This window comes from Sinohyriopsis cumingii, chromosome 6 (genome assembly GCF_028554795.1).
Source record: "Sinohyriopsis cumingii isolate HCF-2022 chromosome 6, ASM2855479v2, whole genome shotgun sequence".
In the NCBI taxonomy this organism is placed as follows: domain Eukaryota; kingdom Metazoa; phylum Mollusca; class Bivalvia; order Unionida; family Unionidae; genus Sinohyriopsis; species Sinohyriopsis cumingii.
In genome coordinates, this window is record NC_142966.1 from 107,579,331 (window position 1) to 107,604,770 (window position 25,440).

Sequence of the window (25,440 nt, forward strand, 5' to 3'; positions counted from 1 at the left end):
CTTTACATTGTCAGAATCGTTCAATATTCCCCAATACTGAACACGCGCGACAATACACATATAGCATTCACATGAATAAATGAACTACTTTCTTTTGTAAACAAACAATGACGCAGATGCACTTTTGATTTGTAAAAAAATCATATACACTCGCGTAAGAGGCTCTTTACATTGTGGTTGTTTAAATTTGTTTCTGAATGAACTAAAACATGTTTCGTGGACTGCAATAAAACCAAGCTGTTTTGGCACATTCCGCGTTGATACAATGTTACGGATTTAGGCTAGCTACATTATATTAAATACCAAAGATTAAGTCCTTACAAATAACATACAAGTGACAAGGCATATACTATCTTCTTTATCTGGTGATCAGAATGGCAAAATAAAATATATTTACAGTTTTACATCCTGAATTTCCTCAAAATGTTTTTTCTTAATTCTGCAAACCAAATTACATGAGCCATGTCATAGGTTTTCAATTTGGATTACACATTTCGAAATTGTGCTGTAATTTTGCTGATAAGTGCAATTGCATCCTCCTTACTGCACTCAAAATGAAATAAGCATTAAATTCCAACGTCTTTTTGATAATTGCAACTGAAAGACTTAATATTTTTCCCACGTTATGATTTCAAACATTCAGTGACCGAAACAGAAACACATCTGCAGACTTAAACATGCTTTTCTCGCACCACTTCAATCTGGTGTATTTCATGTATAATTTGCACCGATGAATCCAGTCCAAAATCACAAACTTTCATCGAATCGAAACAAAATACCAAAATATATTCATTCCAGATCAAATGGAAAAGTTGTTGCAATGCTCATTCATTCACAATATGACTGCAAATTTCAATCTTAACTAGATACATCATTTTCTTTCGAAAGTTATGTCGAGCGCATGACTAAGTTCAAATTTATCTGGGCAGAGTTGTGAGCGCATTAATAATGATATCATTGTGTAATGACAAATCTGCGCTTGTGTATTTAGTTTGGAATACAGCATTCATTCATTTACATTGTTTCTTGTAGTGTATTTTGTTTATATAATTAAACCTTAGGTAGAATAAAAAAATGAGCACATAATAAAAAAGGTTACTGCATTTGTATGGGAAAATATGAACTCGTATTGTTGGAAGGTTATACTGCACTCACAAGTTCATGCAGTATTCCATGCCAAAACTCGTTCATATTTTCCCATACAAATGCAGTAACCTATAATTACTGTCTTACTTTATTATGTCATTGAGATCTGTTAATTTTATTTATTGAAAGGTATAGGAACGCAATTTTCATATATTTCTCACAACCATGTCTGTGTGTGTGTCTGTGGATAACAGTGTTTAAAAAAATCATGTACACTAATCTCAGAGATTTTAATCAATAAATTGGTATGTATATGTGTTGATAGTATGAGAGAGAAAGAAAGAGAGAGAAAGAGAGAGAACATGCTAATATATTTTGACACATTGCACAGAGATAGAGAAGACATGCTAATGTTTCTACATACTGCATATATCATTGCTAAATAAAGTCATCATCATCATCATCATCATCATCATCATCATCATCTCATTATTATTGACAAAAAATAAATAACACCAAATAAATATGCAATATTTTGTTCTTTCTATGGTCCATTTGAACCCTATGAAAGCCCAGTTTGATTTTTTAAAAGTATTATGAAAATCCATTTGTTTAAGCAAACCACCTAAAGTCTCATATATATTACTGTTGGCATACATAACTGATTGGTTCACAATTTATTTTATAGGTTTTATTCTTTGTGATGTATATTTATCATAGTCATCTCTACTCTCTATGCAGGTAAAGTCTATTTCACTGAAGGCCAATTTTTTCAACCTCCTATTAACAACCTTATTGCTTTATTGACATGGTCAGTATGGTAGATGACCACAAGCACATATCCATTGCCATAGTCATAGGAATCATTAAAACAATTAATAGAAATAATGAAGAAAAAAATATGAAAACAGAGTGACATGATAATCTGATGTAATGAAATTCACATTTTGTATTTCTTCTATAAATATCAATGTTTGGGAGCAAAATGGGAAGTGATTAAAAATAAGAGAACATTTTCCAAATTAAAATTCTGTAATTAGAGTCTATTTGCCTTTTGGCACAACCTAGGTTCTCTATGCAGTGTCCATTTCAGCAGTCAGCTGGCTTGTCTCCTTTTTTGCAGGTCAGGTAAGGGTGACAGAACAGTAAACAATGTTATTATTATAGCCTGTTTGATGCCAAACTTGGCTGTGTTATTAACTGGACTTAACTTTCATTTACTAGAAGCACTTCTTGACAATTTGTGATGCACATATAGATCAGAGAATAAAATAACATGTTAATGTATGAAATTTTTTAACATTTCTTGTGAAGTTACATACTGCTATTAGACCAACCACTGTGGTATTTAAACTTTGCTAAACTTTATGAATTTGGAGAAAAATGGAAAAAACTGGGTTATACCAACCAAGCTATTCTAATATCATCATTAGCAACAAAAGCCCTCACCACCACCACCACCACATCATCATCTCTTATCAAACAGGAATATATATTGAATTGGGTTACTGAAACATCAAGATGAAGCTAAGAAGATTATCTGGACAAACTAAACATACCCATCCCAGTACCAGCTGGTGCAACCTCCCGAGCAAAAAACTCTAGTGCTTTCCTTTGGGGGTGGTGAACAGCCAGCCATAGCACAGCTTCACGCACGTCCTAAAACAAAACAAGGGTACCATGGAACATTATCTCAAATCTGTCAATCATAGTGTAGTGTGTAACAGTAATTTTAAAAAAGTAATCTTTCCGTATCATTGATTTTCCTTTACAACAAACAATATTAGTTCACACTGGCTATTTTTGCCACCAACAACATACTCAAAAAGCAAGGCAACTGACAAGGATATTTACAAGAAGTAGGTGAATCTGAAGTCAATGAGTTGGACACTCTACCAACTGTGTTTTTCCCACTTATGTGCGATCAAAGATTTCAGGAAAACCTTTGTCAAAAAATCTGAACTCTCTACTGAGTTATCTCACTTCTCATGAGTGATCAATGATTTACAAAAACACTTTGTTAAAAAAATCTGATAATTGCTGACATGATGAAACTGACTGAAGGTGTGCACCATCTCTCACATGCAACCAGTTTGTTCAAGATTACTTACTCATCAACTTGCACACTACATTTGAAACACGCAAACTAAAATTATTCACTTACTGTAAGAACATTTTGGCTCTGCACAAAATATGTAAGAAAATGTTGATCATTGTATTCTGTTAACGAAAATATAAATAATTATTGCAGACACTCTTTTTATATCAGAATATGATGGAAGCTACTGTATATCATATATTCCTAATTAACGTCCCTGATGCATTATATTTTCCAAAGGCGGGGGGGGGGGGGTGTGTGAGGCATTTGTTAGAACATAATAATGACAGCCAAAGTTGTGATCATTGATCAATCAATCAAAACATTTTCCCACTCAGCAGCTTGTTTAAGTATGACTAATAAGTCTTCGAACTTGTCACGAGGCTATAGCATCATGTTCAACACTACATGAGTGTCTGTCACTTTAGTAGTTTATACATCGAGACATACATTCTAGCAGTGTGATCAAATGATAATGCTATTGTAACAGCATTAGGTTGTAGTGTGATCAAATGATAATGCTATTGTAACAGCATTAGGTTGTAGTGTGATCAAATGATATTGCTATTGTAACAGCATTAGGTTGTAGTGTGATCAAATGATATTGCTACTGTAACAGCATTAGGTTGTAGCGTGATCAAATGATATTGCTATTGTAACAGCATTAGGTTGTAGTGTGATCAAATGATATTGCTATTTTAACAGCATTAGTTTGTAGTGTGATCAAATGATATTGCTATTGTAACAGCATTAGGTTGTAGTGTGATCAAATGATATTGCTATTGTAACAGCATTAGGTTGTAGTGTGATCAAATGATATTGCTATTGTAACAGCATTAGGCTGTAGTGTGATCAAATGATATTGCTATTGTAACAGCATTAGGTTGTAGTGTGATCAAATGATATTGCTATTGTAACAGCATTAGGTTGTAGTGTGATCAAATGATATTGCTATTGTAACAGCATTAGGTTGTAGTGTGATCAAATGATATTGCTATTGTAACAGCATTAGGTTGTAGTGTGATCAAATGATATTGCTATCGTAACAGCATTAGGTTGTAGTGTGATCAAATGATATTGCTATCTTAACAGCATTAGGTTGTAGTGTGATCAAATGATATTGCTATTGTAACAGCATTAGGTTGTAGTGTGATCAAATGATATTGCTATTGTAACAGCATTAGGCTGTAGTGTGATCAAATGATATTGCTATTGTAACAGCATTAGGCTGTAGTGTGATCAAATGATATTGCTATTGTAACAGCATTAGGTTGTAGTGTGATCAAATGATATTGCTATTGTAACAGCATTAGGTTGTAGTGTAATCAAATGATATTGCTATTGTAACAGCATTAGGTTGTAGTGTGATCAAATGATATTGCTATTGTAACAGCATTAGGTTGTAGTGTGATCAAATGATATTGCTATTGTAACAGCATTAGGTTGTAGTGTGATCAAATGATATTGCTATTGTAACAGCATTAGGCTGTAGTGTGATCAAATGATATTGCTATTGTAACAGCATTAGGTTGTAGTGTGATCAAATGATATTGCTATTGTAACAGCATTAGGTTGTAGTGTAATCAAATGATATTGCTATTGTAACAGCATTAGGTTGTAGTGTGATCAAATGATATTGCTATTGTAACAGCATTAGGCTGTAGTGTGATCAAATGATATTGCTATTGTAACAGCATTAGGCTGTAGTGTGATCAAATGATATTGCTATTGTAACAGCATTTTGTTATAGTTATGGATCTGAAGCACACAGGTCTTATACTGCATCTTTTAAATTTTCTAAAAAAAAGTGGAGGAGGGTGTTAATTATACTGGGGAAATTAATTTGGGCATATATATACACAAACACACACACATATACATACACACACAAGATCTTCAAAACAGTATTTTAAATTGTATAAGTGCAATTATTACATGGTTTTCCATAGAATTTAAAAGTTGCAGTCCAGGACTCCTTCATTGGAAAAAGCTGCAGACCTAAAACTAGGACTAATAACATTATTCCATGCAATAATTATTGGTATGTGTGTCACCAATATATATGTCATCAGATTGCTCATTCATTGAGAAATACTTAGTATAATGATAAACAAACAAAAATTGAGGTAGTTTATAACCAAGATAATTGTGATTGATGATAATCATGTTTGTGATGTTATAATAAGAACAATTCTCAATGCCTTGACCTTCCCATTCTTTAAGTTTCTACACAGCTATGTGGAATCAAGGAATAAATTAGACTTTCTTTTCCATAAAAAAGGTCATTTAATTAGATTAATTCCATTTAAAATCAAAACATTTTCCAAGACACTTGAAGAAAAAACAAACGACCATTATCTATTTGCACATTATGCAATGGCAGATCAGAGTCTATGCTGTTTGCAGTTGAACTTGACTTATAAGCAAGTATATATGGTGCATACATCATTGAAACACAATTTTCCTCATATCCTACCTTAGTTTTACTACAGAAGTGTGCACCATATGGGGGGGGGGGGGAAAATAACTGTATTATAAGTTACAAGGGGCTGTTGATTCCCAGTTATGGAAAAAAGTTAAAAAGAAACTTACTGTCCAAAGCGCTAATATAAAACCTAGAAAAGTTTTTCCACCAATGCAATGTCTTTTTCATACTAAATCACTAACAAACTATTTAATTAATTTACTCCATATTTTCTTTATATAATTCCCATCTGGTGGCAAAGCAAAGAAAGCTTAGGAACATAATGTGAAACAGACTCCATTTGTGGCATCATGCCAGTTATTTTTCTCCTGACCCATAGAGTTTCATACTAGATCTCCAAGTGACAAATTCAGACTAACAAAAAAAAATAAAATACTTTACATGTATTAGTGAAATACTTAACTTGTCCAAGTGACTCTGACCATAGTAACAGAATTGGTAGAAGCTTACCACATGGACCCTGGAGTTGGCACCATACATGTGTTCAGACCCCAACACCTCAATATGGACTTTGCTGAAGTCCTGTAACCCTAACTGGTTAAAGATTTTCCTGCACCTGCATAGTAAAACAAACACAATAAATATAGACTGGTACACCAACAATGCAATTATTCAAAATTTAATCTGAATCACATTTTTCACACATTGCACAAGGGACAAATGTGCTGAAACAACAGTTGTGTTTGTAAAACATGTATGACCCCAATGCAGTCCTGAATAGTTAAAATATGTAGAAAAACATTAGAATTTTTTCTCACAGCATGTAATTAGGTCCAGATGTATACACAAAAATGTATACCAAATTTAATTTGCTTACTACAAGTTGTTTTTATTTAATTATGCAAAGTTTTTATTCCCTATTTCCAAAGTCTTGCAAGTACAAAAAGTGAAAAAATTTAAAACACATACAACAATGATAATTTGTCATTCTCAACTGAAATTTTAATCAAGTCCTCTGCATATAAATGCACACATGCCTATTAAATTTAATTGTAATTACATGCCTACTAAATTGAATTGTATTTACATGCCTACTGAATTTAACTGCATTTACATGCCTACTAAATTCAACTGTATTCACATGCCTACTAAATTTAATTGGCTAATAAATAAACACGTGCCTACTAAATTTAATTGTATTTACATGCCTACTAAATTTAACTGGTTAATAATAGCACATATACCTACTCAATTTAATTGGCTAAAAAATACACACATGCCTATTAAAATTAATTGTATTTACATGTCTACAAAATTTGAATGGCTAATAAATACACATATGCCTACTAAATTTAATTGTATTTACACGCCTATTAAATTTAACTGTATTTACATGCCTACTAAATTTAATTGTATTTACATGCCTAATAAATTTAATTGGCAAATAAATACACATTTGTTTACTAAATTTAAATCTATTTACATGCCTACTAAATTTAACTGGCTAATAAAAATGCCTATGCTTACTAAATTTAACTGTATCTACATGCCTACTAAATTTAACTGTATTTACATGCCTACTAAATTTAACTGTGTTTATATGCCTACTAAATTTAACTGTATTTACATGCCTACTAAATTTAACTGTGTTTATATGCCTACAAAATTTAATTGTATTTACATGCCTACTAAATTTAACTGTATTTACAAGCCTACTAAATTTAACTGTATTTACATGCCTACTAAATTTAACTGTGTTTATATGCCTACTAAATTTAACTGTATTTACATGCCTACTAAATTTAACTGTGTTTATATGCCTACAAAATTTAATTGTATTTACATGCCTACTAAATTTAATTGTATTTACATGCCTAATAAATTTAATTGGCAAATAAATACACATTTGCTTACTAAATTTAAATGTTTACATGCCTACTAAATTTAACTGGCTAATAAAAATGCCTATGCTTACTAAATTTAACTGTATTTACATGCCTAATAAATTTAACTGTATTTACATGTCTAATAAATTTAACTGTATTTACATGCCTACTAAATTTAACTGTGTTTACATGCCTACTAAATTTAACTGTGTTTATATGTCTATAAAATTTAATTGTATTTACATGCCTACTAAATTTAATTGTATTTACATGCCTAATAAATTTAACTGGCTAATAAATACACACATGCCAACTAAATTTAATTGTCTAATAAATACACATATGTTTACTAAATTTGTTTGGCTAATAAATACACATATGCCTACTAAATTTAATTGGCTAATAAATAGACATGTTTACCAAATTTAATTGGCTAATAAATACAAATATGTTTACCAAATTTATTTAGCTAATAAATACACATATGCCTACTAAATTTATTTGGCTAATAAACACACATATGTCTACTAAATTTATTTGGCTAATAAATACACATATGACTAATAAATGTAACTGGCCAATAAATACACATTTGCCTATTAAATTTAATTGACTAATACACATATGCCTATTAAATTTAACTGGCTAATAAATACATATATGTCTACTAAATTTAACTGGCTAATAAATACACATTTGCCAAATAAATTTAAATGGCTAATACTCATACCTATTAAATTTAATTTGCTAATAAATACACATATGCCTACTAAATTTATCTGGCTAATAAAGACACATATGCCTAATAAATTTAATTGGCTAACAAATAAACATTTGCCTACTAAATTTAATTGGCTAATATTCATATGCCTACTATATTTAATTTGCTAATAAATACACATATGCCTACTAAATTTAATTTGCTAATAAATACACATATGCCATCTAAATTTAACTGGCTAATAAAATACAAATGTCTAATAAATGTAACTTAATAAATACACATTTGCCTACTAAATTAATAAAATACATATGTCTAATAAATGTAACTTAATAAATACGCATTTGCCTAATAAATTTCATTGGCTAATACATATATGCCTGCTAAATTTAATTGGCTAATAAATACACATTTGCTTACTAAATTTAATTGGCTAATACACACATGCCTACTAAATTTAATTGGCTAATACACATATGCCTACTATATTTAATTGGCTAATAATACCAGCCACTTTTGCTTAATCATACTAACAAGATATAAGTCATAAAAGTCAAAAGTCCTTCAAAAATTGAAAATGTGTCAAACAAACTGAAATACTGCTGTGATGGCCTGAAAATCTAATAAGGTTATCAACATATGGATTCAAATATGTCTACCAAGCTTCATTTTTCAGCCTGAAGGAGTTTTTCTCTTAAACATGCTAACAATGTTTTTTTTCCAAGTTCAAAAGTTATAAAAAAATAATGTGTAAAACATTTGAAAAGCTGTTGTAATAGCCTAAAACTCTAATCAGTTTGTCTATATTCTATATATGGATACACATATGCTTACCAAATTTAATTCATCTATACTTAAAAGTTTTGTGCAATTTTTCTAAGAAGTGTTATCATGCTATGGTCTTAAAATAAATAACAAGAAAAAGCAAAACCAACAAGTTTTGTATAATTGAAAATATTAATTAAATTTTCCTAAAATACAAATGAAAGAATTGAAAATAATTTACAGTATGGTCAGTAATGTACTTATGTGTCAAAAGTACAGAAGAAATCACTATGACATAATCCCAAAATGTCTGTAAATGAATTCAGGCTAATTCCAATACAACTACAAATAAAAATATCTTTGAATATCTTCTCAGTAATTCTGTACACCTATTATATATCCGAATAGTCTTTATATGAATGTTAGAGCACTATAATTCCAAAAAATATTAAATTAAATAAATATATACCTCTCCATGAATAATTCTTCTGAGACAGATCATACTACTACAAATGCCTAATTCTAAGTATTGATTATCTTACACAGAATGCTAGCATGCAGTCGAGAGAAATGCAATATGAGGCTTTGAATGAATTAGCTGGTATTTCAAAATCACTTTACAAGTAAACAAAATCAGCCAATTTACACTGACTAATCAGAAATCTGGTTAGCCTGGCCTTTCCAGAATATCCGTCAGATCATGTGATGTTTACTTGTACTTACAGTACCACTCACCTTAAAACCCATGAATGAAACATTTTACACAATAGTCATCTTTAAAGTGCAGACTACAATCATCGGATATCAGCATTAAAAATGTCATTAACTAAATGCTCCTTGCAAAAACTATTATGAAAATAACACACATAATATAGATATACATAATATATATACACAACACAAGCTTCATAAGAAACAGATAACATAAATATAAACAAAATCTATCAAGGAATGTAGGAAATATAAAGAATTCTTTTAACCATAACCTAACTCAAACCATCTAATTATGTGTATGATCCTTATCACAAGGTTAAAGGGTGAGCAAGTCTGTTGCAGAAAAAAAATGCCATTGTTTCATGATGATTCACCCCTGTCTAAAAAGAATCTATTAATGGTTGTCAGGGAAAAACCCCACATCCTTAATGCTTATACACCTACTGAAAACATGCTGATCTAAAAGTTCATGTTAAAAATTTATAAACATAGGAGAAAAAATTTAAATATTGCAATAATTGCATGAAAATCTAATAAAGTCATCTACATATGCCAACAAACATGTATCTGAAGTGGTTTTTGTTTATTTTTGTGAAAAAATTTGAAAGCCAAATAGTTAAAAGCATGTGTAAGAAACTAAATTATCACTATAATGGCCTGAAAATCTAATCGGGTGATCTTACATATCAACCAAACTTTGCCTAACACATATCACTTATCTGCCTTAACAGGCAGTTTACCAGTTTGCATTTTAAAGTAATATTTTGTAAAATAAAATCCGAAAAAGTTCTCTAATTTTGTATATATCTTCATCAATAATAATAATAGTAATAATAATAATAATAATAATGACTTTATTTAAAGAGGGTAACACAATTAGCTAAGAACTAATCTACCTTGAGGCCCTCATACAAAGGAATTTATTTATTTTAAAGCATGTGTAAAAGGGCGAATAAGTCTGTTGCAGAAAAAAATACCATTGCTGCATGATGATTCACCCCTGCATAAGAAGAATCTAATCTATTATTTGTCAGATACTGAAAGACCCCTATGCCAGGATGATTTGTATCAAAGTCATTCAAATTCTGATTAGCAGTTTTTCTACTTTGAGTCATTTATAGTATACATCATGAAAGGTTTTCCTATTTTTAGTAACAAGTCACATCTGACAGTACATTGGCATTAATTGGTACACACTTAAGAACCCTTCAGTCCTGAATGCTTTCTGTAAAATATAGTCGAATTCTGTTCAGTTGTTTTTGAGAAGTCATTCAAAATTTTCAAGTTTTAGTAATTGTGGCCATACCTCATGATAAATTGGTATCATCAGCAGAAATCTGAAACCCCTTTTTACCAGAATGCTTGCTGTCAAATTTGTTCAATTTCTGCTGATCAGTTTGTGATAAGTTGTCTAAAAAAAAATAATTATATTCTTAGTAACAGCAGCAATAATTGCTGGTGGATTGTCAACTTCTGAATACATCTGAATGATTTTAATGCCAGGATGCTTTCTATGAAGTTTGGTTCAATTCTGTTAAGTGGTTTGTCAATTTAAATGTTTGTCTATTTTTAGCAACAGTGGCCATATCTGATGGCAGATCATTACCATCTGAATAAAACTAAAAGATCTCTATGACAGATTGCTTTCTGTCAAACTTGGTTAAACAACTTTTGAACAGAGGTCCTTTAACAGTACTTTATATCTGATGTTGAATCACACCAGGCTTTTAATTGTAAAGCTTTCTATGCCATGATGTTTCTATCAAATCCTGTCAAATTCTGTTGAGTGGTTTTGGGAAGAAGTCGTTTAAGAAACTGTTTCAAGTTTTAGTCATGGTGGCCATATATGATGGTAGAAAGGAATCATTTGTATCCACTTTAAATAGTCTCATGCCAGAATGACTTCTATCAAGTCTGGTCAAATTCTAGTTATCAGTTTTGAAGAAGTTGCTTAAATGTTCTTCCATTTTTAGTAACAGCTGCCAAATTTGATGGAGGATCTCCATCATTTTTTGTAAATTTGAAATGTCTTCAAGCCAGGATGGTTTCTGTAAAGTGTCATCAAATTCTGTTCAGTGATTTTGGAAAAGCTGTTTAAAACTGTCCCTATTCTTAGCAACTGTGGTCATATATTTTGGCAGATTGTTATCATTTTCTATCCAGTACTTTAGGAGAAGTCAATTTTTAGTAATGGTAACCACATTAAATGTCAGATCAGCATCCTCTATTTACAAGGAAGACTCAATGGGCCAATTAATGAGCTTACCATTACATTTATCCCATTTACAATGTGGACTCTGTATGCCTATAAATAAGCCAATCCTACATATTATCCCATTTACAGTGTGGACTCCATATACCTAGAAATAAGCCAACCAACAATGTGGACTTCCTGGACCAATCATGCGAGAAACACTGTACCTCTTTATGATTTGTTCCGCTGTTTTTTCAGCCTTGGCCTTTGACCTGGGTCCTGCCACTACAGCCACTGCTGTTGCTCGAAAACCATCCGCATAAGTAGCACTAACCTATTATGACAACAAGAGTAAGCATGGATTACTCATTCATATCCAATGCTTGTTTGATACATTAAATAATTTTTATAAGGAGCAGATAATTCATTTGTGAATAAAATTGACTTTTTCCCCCCCCCCCCATGAACCTTTAAAATATGACAATTACAATATTTACATTATTGCCTTCTTTTCCATCATATGCTATTGCTTCTGTCTACTACAAACCCAAGCTCTATCATAAATAGGGAATGTTATTTGTATTTGTAAATATAACTACATTTCTCACTTGTGAATGAGACCGCTCCAGTGGCCTAGTGGTTAAAGAGTCTGCCTTGGATGCGAGTGGTTGCATGTGTGAACCCCGGTCAAGTCATATCAAAGACTTTTAAAAATAGTACTAACAGCTGCCTTGCGAGACACTTAGCATTAAGAGGTTAGTGTTAAGTCTGGTGGGCCTGGTGCCAGGATAATGTGACTGGGTGGGACACCATGTTACTATGCCTGCCATGTGCCAGTTTATAGTGCTGTCTAGCACTGGGGCATCATGCTGCAGACATGAAGCATCATGTCCCACCAAATCTCAATATCCTGACACCAGGCCGACCAGTCCTAACACTAACCTCTTAATGCTGAGTGCCAAGCGAGGCAGCTGCTAGCACCATTTTTATAAGTCTTTGGTATGACTTGGCCAGGGTTCAAACTCACAAACTCCTGCATCTGAGGCGAAGAGAAAGATATATCCACAAGCTGCACTGAAATTTATCAACTCAAATTTATGTTATTTTGCTGAACTAATATACAATAGCAAAAAAAAATTAAGAGCAACGCTGATTTTTAAGCTACTGACTCCCAAATCAATAAGTTGCCTTTTTTGTGGGATCAACACACATTTAATATCTATGAACTATGTTCACCATAAATTGGGCGGATAGCAAAACAGCTAGACTTTACTATAATGCACAAATTTCATGAATTCAGTTGCCTTTTCTGTGCGACATTTTAAAAATCAGCATGATTCCTGCATTCATGCATTGCAGAATAGGCCCCAATTTCAATAGTTATCTGGAACACCTGCTGGGGAATTCTCTCTCATATTTGCTATATTTACCTTTAACTCTCCTGCAGGGGGATTCCCTCTGGCTCCAGATACATACACCAATCCTCCATCATGACCTATTAAAAAGATACAAAACAAATAATCATAGGCAAGAAAAGATGATGCTTAGTTTGTTTACTCATCTCCCTATTTTCTTATAGGACTTCTGTTTAAACAATGTTTAAGGTCTAAGATACTTTTTAGATGACTGACCCTCCATACAAAAATTGCCATTTTCAGTTTGATGCATTGCTACATTATACTGATTCACAATATAAATCAACATTTTTAATCACTGTCAGGGTCGACTAAGGCTTATTGCATCCTCTTGGTACCAATGTCAACTAATGAGTGTAATTAGCAGATCATTAGCACTCAGGTAGACTGCATGTGTTGATTAACTATAAATTTGTTGACATACAGTAAATCTGGTACTGACTGGTTCTTCCAAAAATAGACAGTTTTCATTACCCCATCCATCTCCACTGAGGCTATGACATCATAGTTAATATTTTACATGCTATAATTACAGTACAGTGAATGAAATAATGTACATTTATGTACATTTATTTTTACTACTAACCTGGATCTACAGGTCAAATTACTTGGCAAAAATGGGAAACTTTAATGTGGATTAGAATGAGAATACAAACACAAAACGTAATGAATTTTTTTTTATTATTCAACACATACTTTACCTTGTCTACATGTCTGACTATTGCCAAAATATTGTGAAGTCCAAACTTCTGCAATGGTCATGATGAAGTGCCCAATCTGAGTTCTCTATTGCATATTCCTCTTTACAAATTTGTAAAGCAGTGTTGGCTTGCCCTTTTTTTTTGAGTAGATATTTTGAAGTTTCAAAAGACACATCTGCTCTAAGAATTTTCATGCACAAATCAAAGTGTAAAAGCCTGTTTCACTTAACATCTGGTGCCATTTTTTTTAAAGTACAGACTGGTCTGCTAACTAACTTGGCCAAGAATACATCGAATCTGTGAGGCAAAGATTCAAAATTAAAGACACCAGTCTATGTTTTTGGAAATGAGTCATCTACATTTGCTATAAATAGAAAATTAGGAAAGTACATGAGGATCTATGATAGACAAATTAACTCTTATGCTATTCTTATGCAGCAATCTTTCTTTTTAGAATATTCTACAACTTTTATGAGGAGTGGAACTAAAAAGAAAATATAAATGACATATAACATTTTTTATTCCTTTATTTCCATTTCATTTTTTTTTATACAGGAAAAACATAATCCATATATAGGCAAATGTAAGATGTAATTCTGTGAAAAAAGCACAGTGATTATGTGAAAAGTGTGATGGTTGGTACATATGTCTTACTGAGAAGGGAAAAGATACATTTTATTTCACTACTACAATACATGTCCCAAGCATGTAGTCATTATATACAGTAAACAGTCCTGCTTAGAGCCGGGGCCTCGAGTGGCCGAGTGGTCTAAAGCACTCTCCGTTACAGATCAATGCCATCTCACCTCTGCATGGGTTCGAGTCTCAGATTTGGCCAATGTGGGTATGTGAGAAAGCTTGCCAGTAGCTTCTTGTGGGTCGGTGGTTGTTTCCGGGGTTTTCCCAGGTTCTTCCTCCACCATTAATACTGGCCATGTATAGCCTATTGTGTGCTGAAAAATGGCATTAAGCCACACAACACCAACACCTGCTTAGAGCCCATGTAGGCCCTGGGCCAGTTTATACAGCTGATTATCCCAGTGTCAAATAAAGGTAAGGTGGTTAGAGATAAGCAACCACTGATTACTTAACTGGTTCAAACTAGTTAAGACAATGCTATGTCAAGTCATTTCAACAATGCTGTGGGAGAAAAGCCCATTAGGCTAATTTGCAAAGATAAAGTAAACTCAGTGGAACGACCCAATTTGTTAGAGTTAGGTAAAATCAGAGACGTGTTAGTTATGAAATACAAATTTTATTACCCATCAATGTCTCTGAATGAGAATGTTAAAGCCATCATTATAAAAGATTATTTGCAAGTTTGTGCTTAATTAGCAGCAATGTTCCTTTAAAGTTGGATATTATAAAATGCAAAAGATAGTTATTTCTGGAGTCAGAACAGTGTACAAGTGTATTTAATTTTTTAAGGCAAAACTGCAAAATGCAGGTGTGATTTAGAAAAGATAATCCATCTGCAAATTGAACAAAGTCCAGCAAAACTAAATTTCTGAAATCCTGGATGGAGTTTGACACTGTGAATCACAGCAGCAATGGAAGCATTTTATTCACCACATTTTTTTACATTAGTTATTTTGTAGTATATGACATACATCGACATAGCAATATACATCGACACAGCAATACCACCCACAGCATGTTTACCACTCCTTTAGAACAATGCAGATGCAGAAAGATCATTTTATAACTTGAGAAAAAAAGACAAACTTTTGTTTTGAGAGAAGTAAAGACTGCATCCAATAAAGAAAATATTCTACTCTCTCTCTCTCTCTCTCTCCATACATATATAAAATGCCTGTATGGTAGTGTTTATGTTAGTGTGGGCACATCTGTGTGCGTGTGTGGTAACCATGTTGAACGATGCTAAGTCTACCAACCTTTTCGGTTTATAAGTTTACTAAATGTTTAAAAAAATCTGTTATTTTACATGAAAAGGTAACTTATTCTCAACTGAACAATGTCACTTTTTTAAGTCAGTAATACTGAACCCCACCCACCTCTTGTGGCCTCAAAACACACTTTTTGATCTCCAAAACCTCCATCACTGTCTGGGATTCAATAAAATAAATAATGAAATAATATTACCATATATGTTGGGACACAATAAAATAAATAATAAATACTAATTACCATATTTACCATATACATTAGGACAAAATAAATAAATAATGAAATAATAATTATCATATTTACCATATATATTGGATCATAATACAATTTTAAAAAATCCCATCCCAGAACTCACGGTGAACTTCTTTTCACTTAGGTCATGTGCCCAAGACTTAAGAAATGAAATAAATTTGCTGAGGACAATATTCACAGGCAGCTGTAGTTAAAGATGGACAAGATGCATCACACTAAATTTACGACATGACATTTTTGTGTAATCAGGCATGGCCCCACTTTCATTAAACATCTCAAAATTTCTTTCCCAAATTAAGAATTTGTAATATCTTCCATGAATTTGTAATATCTTCCCAACTGCTTGGTTGCAAACAATAATTTACTCAGGGTACATTCAGCATGCATCAAGGATTAAAAAAGATGGTCATAACAATCTTGAATTTTCCTTGCCCTATTTTGCCCTACCCTCTCAAAATTTAGAGCAGGAATTCCTCCAAATCTGAGTAATCTGTGGACTCTTTATGATTCTTGGTAAAAAGGTTCAGGTATTAAATTTTAAAACTAAAAAGTGATTTTCCAATATATGTAACTCTGACAAAATACTGATATTGCATTAAGTATCATAATCATGATGTTTCATTATTCATGTAGTACTAGCTTATTACATCATTACAATTATCAACCGTTACAATAAGAATCTTGAAATTGCTGCATTAAATTTATGTGTGTGTGTGTGATTTTAATTTTTAATATAGCTTTAACAATTTTTCAGTCATATCGCTAATATCTCTGCAGTGTGGCAGTTTATAGTGACGTCTAGCACTGGGGCATCATGCTGCAGACATGTGGCATGATGTCCCACCCAGTCACATTATCCTGACACCGGGCCGACCAGTCCTAACACTAACCTCTTAATGCTGAGCATGACATAAGCAGTGTGGTTGTTCCATTTTCTTGTACATTGTTTACACGTGATCAGCTGAATATTACTCCCAATACAATAGTACAAGTCATACAAATCATGCAGGCATTCAGTACCGACTATTTCAGCAGTGGGTATTATTTTTTTTAAATCTGATTACCTTTAAATGGCATTTACATGTATTCACTTTATTTTGATCCTTACATCTATATTCCTTGTCCAAGAATATATAAGGCAAAATCAATCTTAAAGCATGTGGACATTTTTTTATGAGTTTAACTTGAAGGTGTGATCCAGTACAAACCCAAATGATTGTCATGATCTGTGATCCCACAATGAATGCTGCTTTTAAAAAAAATAATCTTACTCCCTGTTACTGTTTCTTCTTTTCCTGATCCAGTTTAGTACTCTTCCACCATTGTAAAAGACCACAGTGATCGATAATTTTTGCTTGGAAGTATTTTAATGACATTCATATTCAAATATCAGGGCTGAATAGACTTTGATTAAAGTATATTAGTATTCAATTTTAGAACAATTCCATTTAAGATGAGTAAACATGACTACAAGACCATGTTGACAATACACATACTGGATGCTGTGGGAAAGATTCTGTTGTCTTTGTCATGAATTTCATTTTTTCCTATATCTCTAAATTAAAACTACTTGCATCAGTTAGTATCACCTCTAATGACAAGAATTCAATCTGAAAAAGTGAGCCATTTGTTAATTTTGCAAGATTTACTCACCTGTAACTCCATCAAAGCATGAAGTAATCTTGACCAACGAGAAACTTGCTGCAAGGCTCAAGTGATACAAAAATGCATCTTGATGACATAGAGGACTCTGCCTAATAGGTGGGACAAAGAGCTCAAGAGAGCAAATAATAAAGATGGAAACTTTTCTAAACATTGTACAAATTGTTGCTGATGCATATGTGTGCCCTTGCAAGATCTAATATGAAAAAGGCACAAGAGTGCGACCTGAAGAAAACAATACAAATGCACTGATGACAAAACAGATGAACATTAACTCTATATTACCTTTGACCTCAGAAATCTTGACATTGGTGAAGTCGCAGACAACATCTGGCAGGAAATAATGCGATGGGTCTTCGAGCTCATACACAAGCTGTTCACTAACAGTTGCCTTGGAAATAAGTCCCCCAGTCTTTAGAGGTTTATAAAGGATGAAATTCCCATCAGATCCTACCTCAACAATGGGAAATCCTATATCTGCCCTAGAATGAGTACAAAGAACCTTACTTATCCAAACCTAAATCAATTATCTGCAGAGTGCCAACTTTTGTGGATTTTGTGACAGCTATACAAAAATGAATTGAAAAGCCCCATAGTACATAACGTTCATGAAATTAAGCTCAGCTCTCCCTTGTTATAATGCAGCAGATTGGGTATATTACTGCCAATCACATTCTGTACAGAACAACATTATACAGTGAGAAGCAATATCTATAAAACAGTGATATACATGTACTAAGATTAGCTTAATAAAATGAACTGTGGTATAGCAGGAACTAACAAAATTTGTTAAATAATTGTGTTTTGAAAAGGAAATGAAGATACAAGACTAAGTTTCATCTTGTTTTCTTTCAACGCTTATTGTAATATATTGTGTAATTTTGGTTACAGGGTCCAAAGCAGTACCGCATTATATTTGGAATCGGGTTGTAATGATATGAATTATAATGATGTAGTGCTGTACTGGTAATATATCCCTTTTGTATAAAACAACCACATAAAAATCCAATGTATGAAAATATATGAATTCAAAGCAATCAAACTTTGTTCATTCAAACTAATGTTAAACAAATGCTTTAATTGGTGTCCATACGAGTTTAGTTAAACAAGCTCCTACCATAATGTGACCATAGCTGAATAACAATCATTAAGAGCAAGAATTTCAAGTCACTATTAAAGTCATAGATAGCATGTAAAACCTACCCAGACTCAACTCTTGCACGACTTTAATCAAATATTACAAGCAGAAACATAATAATGTAGAAAAGGATAAAAAAGAAAAAGAAATGATAAGAAAGGCTAAATATCATTACATTACCTCTCGATCAAGTAATGAGTCTGCTTCAAAGGGAAGGATTTTTTTAATGCTTTGTCATGATGTCTTTGTAATGAGTCTACTTCAAAGGGAATGTCTTTTTAAGAGTCTGCTTCAAAGGGAAGGATTTGTTTTATGCTTTGTCATTATGTCTTTGTAATGGTCTGCATCAAAAGGAAGGATTGTTTTATGCTTTGTCATGATGTGTTTGTAATGAGTCTGCATCAAAGGGAAGGATTTGTTTTATGCTTTGTCATGATGTCTTTGTAATGAGTCTGCTTCAAAGGGAAGGATTTGTTTTATGCTTTGTCATGATGTCTTTGTAATGAGTCTGCTTCAAAAGGAAGGATTTGTTTTATGCTTTGTCATGATGTCTTTGTAATGAGTCTGCATCAAAGGGAAGGATTTGTTTTATGCTTTGTCATGATGTCTTTGTAATGAGTCTGCTTCAAAGGGAAGGATTTGTTTTTTGCTTTGTCATGATGTCTTTGTAATGAGTCTGCTTCAAAGGGAAGGATTTGTTTTAGGCTCTGTCATGATGTCTGCTTCAATGGGAAGGATTTGTTTTATGCTTTGTCATGATGTCTTTCTAATGAGTCTACTTCAACAAACTCTTGTATATCAATAGAATCCCTAAGTTTGTTGTTTATGTGTTCACAAAACACAAATGCCCCACTAAAGCACATACACATGACCTCAACACAAACCCTGACTAAATGACTGGTGAGAATTTTACTCATGTAAATATTCCCCAACCTCCACCCCATCTCCATGATGGAAATGAGTTTACAGCATGAAAATGCATTTACTATTTCTGAAAATAACTTGAGTAAAATGATTGGTTATCTTCTGTTAATGAGCATGGTATGTTAAATTTCACAGCAACTCACTAAAATCTGCAAGAATAGCTGCATTAAAAGAAATGTCTGTTATACATGCCATCAAGCTGTAAGTGAAAAATGGGCAATAACTCTTACAAAAATAATGGAAGATGATGACCATGGTATTTACAATAAAACTTGTATTAAAAGAACACAGCTGTGCAAGAACACCTGTCTTGAGAGACCATATTCTCCATGTGCAGTTTTATTTATTATATAGTGTTATGACTGGTGATGACACACCAGCTCTCATAAGAGATCTTTGTTGTTATTTTTATTGGCAGAAGGAGAAGTCTTTTAAAACAGGTTCTGCTTAAACAGGTTCATGACAGGCTCTACTAAGTTTCAGAACAGTCTAACAAACTGGAAAGACAAGATGGGTTCACAAAATTCTATTCTGCACTCAAATGCAGGACATACAAATCAATAAATCAACCAAACTTAAGAAAGCAGAGTGATTTGTCTATATGCACATCTTCAAATGATGCAAATAACATGTACAACGTTTTATGGCAATTTAGTAAAAGCTGTGAAACTCCACAAGATTCTGTCATACACTACATAAGGCTCTAGATGAAAATAATGCTATATCTCTAAACAAAAATTGCAGCAACACAATGATTTGTTGATATTTGCATCTTTAGCAGAGGATAATAAAATTCGCCAAATTTCCAGACAAGCCAATGCATTCTTAAGACAAGGTGTGTTTAGGCAATTCTGTCACACATTGCATTCAATCACAAGGCAAAAATGGTGAAAACTCTTAGAAATTGTGAAAACTCAGTGATTTGATTTTATGTACATATTCAGGTGATGACCACAATATTTACTATCTTGCAAGGCAATAACAATATATCAAAAATTGCAAAATATATTGTGCTATTGAGATTGCTTCACACACTACATTAGGACAAATGACAAAAAAATGCAATAATACTAACAAAAGAAATTACAGGAGCAAAGTGATTGGTCAACATTAAGTTTCATGGCAATCGATGAAAGACTGTGAAACTAGTTGCTCTGGTAAGATTATGTGCGGGAGAAAAGGACAGATCTGAGGACTCCTTTATATCAACCTGCATAGACACAGGTGTAGAACAAGATGTCAGATGAACATAGGTAAGACTATAAACCTGTACCATTTATAGGACAGTAATATATAAGATATATTTCAACATCTTGAATGATGACATCATGAGGGAACATATACAGAAAATGGTTATAAACACCTGAAAAACTATAGCCACAGACCAAAGATTCTTGGTCAGACTTTAGTTCACTGTAGGACTTTGAAGTTCACGTTTATTTTGTGTAATCTAATCTGCAGAAACCATGGTCCATAGACCCCAATAAATATGAGTACAAAGAATCAAATGACTGTGAAAGGATGGTTATGCACTGAGAAAACTGCAGTAATTATTCATGTTAATTGTTAATCATCATTAAACAAAACTGAGGCATTACTAATTGAGCGGGTTGGTGGAAAATAAGATGCTCTGTGAAAAGAAAACTAAAACAAAATCAGGGGTAAAATCAGTTTGAGGTTCATGAAAATAAATATGGTGAAGAAGTTTATTTGATTTGATTAATATTATAAATTCATCATTATTAGTCCCAATATCAGTTGGAACAGTCACGGCAAGACAACTAGAAATGAGTTATAGTAAAAATCACACAAGTCCTGTAAGCACATTTATGGATATAAATTTAAAAACTCATCTTATTTTCAAAATTTAATTGTAATATAATTAAAAAAAAGTTTATTCAACTGTGATCTTTCCGTGATATATACATTAATTTTAATTAAAAAATTCCAGATGAAAATTATCGATCGTTATGGCAGTTCAGCATTACACTGGGTTATATTGGATTGCACTATTGCTAGTGCAGAGGGAATCAATGTAAGATCAAGAACAAGAAGTCATGCGCATTTTCATTAATCTCCTGTATGAATGTTCAACTCTGAATGGGATAGAGGAGTAACATGCAGTAAGTTTTATTCTTAGCATATACAGGTGACATTTCATCAAAATGATAATTTAGCTTGATGTAAAATTTAACTAAAATAAAACTGAATTGACAGCCATGTTTCTAGTCTTTTATGTGTATGAAAGCACATACTTCTATGGGAAAAATTGGTATTATGTACGAACTGAAATAAAAGACATGATATACCATACAGAAGACATATATGAAGTTTTATAATTGCCTCCAATTTATTGGATTTGTGTGCTGTTGGGGGGTGGGTTCTTGCTGGTGTTCTCTCCAGCTTTGTTTATGACGACATTACTGCATCTGTTTATCTTTGTAGTACAACTTCTTCCCAACCACAGGCGTGTTCCTTCTTACATCAAACATTTAACTGGTTTAAATAGGATCACCCTGCTTGCTTGACTGTGACTAAAAATGTCAAAGTTTGTTATCAATTAATTCACTGTCAAGCATTTTTCGAGGAATTTATACAATAATCTTCAATGGAATTTTGATGGACAAGGCAAGAAATAAAGTGAATAAATGACACTTAAAGGTATGTGTAATCAAATTCTCCAAAATGACACCTATAGCTGTAAAAAGTGACTTAAAGCATGTACGTAAGCTATGTGAGTTGCATCACAGAATGACACTGTTACAGCTGTAAAAAGGAAAAACAATAAAGTGGTTTTGAGGTCGACTTGCATGGAATGTTCATTTCCCATTTGAAAAAAGTTGTATTTTATGACAAGAAGGTTATTATAAGACAGGGTTTCCATGTATATGTTTGAAGAGCAAGTGATTAAGTCTGGAGACAAAGGGGTGCAGCAAGAATCATCAGAAGAATGTACCTAGATGTCTGAGGACCACTCTGGTGGCTTAATTGGTTAGAGCATTTGGCTCAGACGTAGGAGGTTATGGGTTCAAACCCTGGCAAAGTCATACCAAAGACATAAAAAGATTTAAATCCTAATCTTTACATACACTTTCTTACCTAGTGTGATGTAGTCAAAGGTGTTGAAATATATTTGGCCACTTACTTTGGCTTGGGGGAGCCCCCCTAGTGGCCGAGTGGTCTAAAGCACTCACTGTTACAGATCACTGCCATCTCACCCCTGTCTGCGTGGGTTTGAGTCTTGAGCTCAGGTGGCGCTCACCAGATAATATGTACTTTTGAGAGAGTGACGTATGTAAGGTGAAGTAGTTTGCATTTAAAACATGCACAGTGGAGAGAATGTTGGCATATCTCTATGCTACATTAATGTAATGTGGATGATATTTCTTCTGGATATTGTACTTTTGGAAATTTTACATGATTTAAGTACACTGCTAACTAAAATGACTGCTCCCTTGTGTTAAAAAATCAGTCTGAATTAGTCTAAAGTGCACTATACATAGCAGCTATTAAAATAGGGAAAATGAATTTTGCCAGACTAGACAATTCCAGCTTCTGAAAGTGCAATGAATGAATTACCAAATATATAAAATGTAAAAAAAGTTATCGGCTCTTTTTTATACAATTGACCTCTGAAGTTCAGGAAGTGAAAATGACCAAGTAGAGCTAGCACTTTTTTGAAAGGTGCACATTTGAAGTAAGGCCAAGCTGTATACTCTATAACCCATAGTACACCCATCAATCATACACCAAAATAAAGGGAATTAAAGGTTCTTTGCATTATACCTAAGATATACAAGGTCTTTTTTAAATAGCCAGTAAAACCAGTGAGGAGAGCCGGGGAAATTCTTTTTCTTTAAAATCCTAACTATGCAAAATGCGAAACTGTATAGCGCCACCTCAGCCAATGTGGGTATGTGAGATAGCTTGCCAGTAGCTTCTTGTTAGTCGGTGGTTCTTTCTGGGGGTTTTCCTGGGTTCTTCCTCCACCATTTATACTGGCCACCATGTATAGATATCTTGTGCAGAAAAATGGCATTAAACCCTACAACAACAACAGGAACTTTGGCTTGGCTACTGAATTAGAATTTATCACAGGGGTATTATGATAATACAGTCTTAAAAGGAGCTCAAATTGTGATTTTCTTACAATATAAAATGTCCTCATGAAAAAGAAAATGAATACAAAACGGTCTACTTCTTACCCATATATGAGATGATTTTGTTTAAACAACTGAAGGAGACGGATGTGACAAACCAAGAGATTAGCAGCTTAAGGTCATACTACAATGTTACATACATACTGACCAGTTGTCTATCTTGTCCCAGTCTGTAAATATCCCACCGCACACCTGAGGTCCACACTCAACCAGATGACCTGCCAAACTGCATTGCCAAGAAAATTAAATGCATATATTTACCAGTGTATAATGTGCATGCAAATGCCAACAGTATAGACCCAGACCTGCCACTGAATTAAATAGTTTGGCTCTACATTGTCAACAGTATAGACCCAGACCTACTACTTAATTAAACAGTTTGGCTCTACGTTGTCAACAGTATAGACCCAGACCTGCCACTGAATTAAATAGTTTGGCCCTACATTGTCAACAGTATAGACCCAGACCTGCCAATGAATTAAATAGTTTGGCTCTACATTGTCAACAGTATAGACCCAGACCTGCCAATGAATTAAATAGTTTGGCTCTACATTGTCAACAGTATAGACCCAGACCTGCCAATGAATTAAATAGTTTGGCTCCACATTGTCAACAGTATAGACCCAGACCTACTACTTAATTAGACAGTTTGACTCCACAATATCAACAGAAAAGACCCAGACCTACATCTGAATCAAATGGTCTGGAATCACAATGTCAATAGCATAGACCCTGAACTGCTACTGAATCAGACAGTTTGGCTCTATTCTCTTAACAAAGACCAATACCTGCATTCATTAAATAGTTTGGGTAAAATGCTTTTAAAACTTGTTTTAAAAAAACAACTGTACATAATAAAATCTGATCTACTGGTGCATTACATAATGACAGATCTGGGTTGACACACATTATACACCAGGAAGTAAGAGTATTTAGCAAAAATGAAAAAAGAAAAAGAAAACAAATAAACAAACACTGGAAATCAATAAAAGCATAATAATGACTCTTATGATTTTCAAAGTATAGCCATGATACATTGATGACAAATTGGAACCAACTGAAATTACCCAAGTATGAAATAATTCATATGCAAACATTCATGAACCTGAAAAATCTGTACTAATGTACTATCTGATTCAATATTAATAACTGCAAAATTACTTGAGTTTTTCTATCTTTACTTTCCAAGGCACTTATATCTATTTACAATGATTGATATATGATAAAATATTGTACAATCACATTAAATCTGTGAACATCTGAGAAACATGACTGCATATGAATTCCAAAAAAATTAAATGACAATCACAGTTTACACATTTCTTAAGTAAACATATTCTTCAAAACTTAGTCACAATTTACTCCTAAAATATCAACATAATGTAGGGATC

General features: G+C 32.9%; 1 protein-coding gene across 1 annotated transcript in view; it reads right to left on the bottom strand.

Annotated features, from left to right (window-relative positions):
• The window catches only part of LOC149797670 (uncharacterized), a 66,971-nt gene that overhangs the window by 31,828 nt on the left and 9,703 nt on the right, over positions 1–25,440 (bottom strand). The window contains exons 3-8 of the mRNA XM_089962586.1: positions 24,198–24,275; positions 18,113–18,309; positions 13,320–13,384; positions 12,117–12,223; positions 6,120–6,225; positions 2,646–2,745 (exon numbers count right to left, since the gene is read on the bottom strand). Of these exons, the coding sequence (XP_089818712.1) occupies positions 2,646–2,745; positions 6,120–6,225; positions 12,117–12,223; positions 13,320–13,384; positions 18,113–18,309; positions 24,198–24,275 (653 nt within the window). The remainder of the gene's footprint in view (positions 1–2,645; positions 2,746–6,119; positions 6,226–12,116; positions 12,224–13,319; positions 13,385–18,112; positions 18,310–24,197; positions 24,276–25,440) is intronic.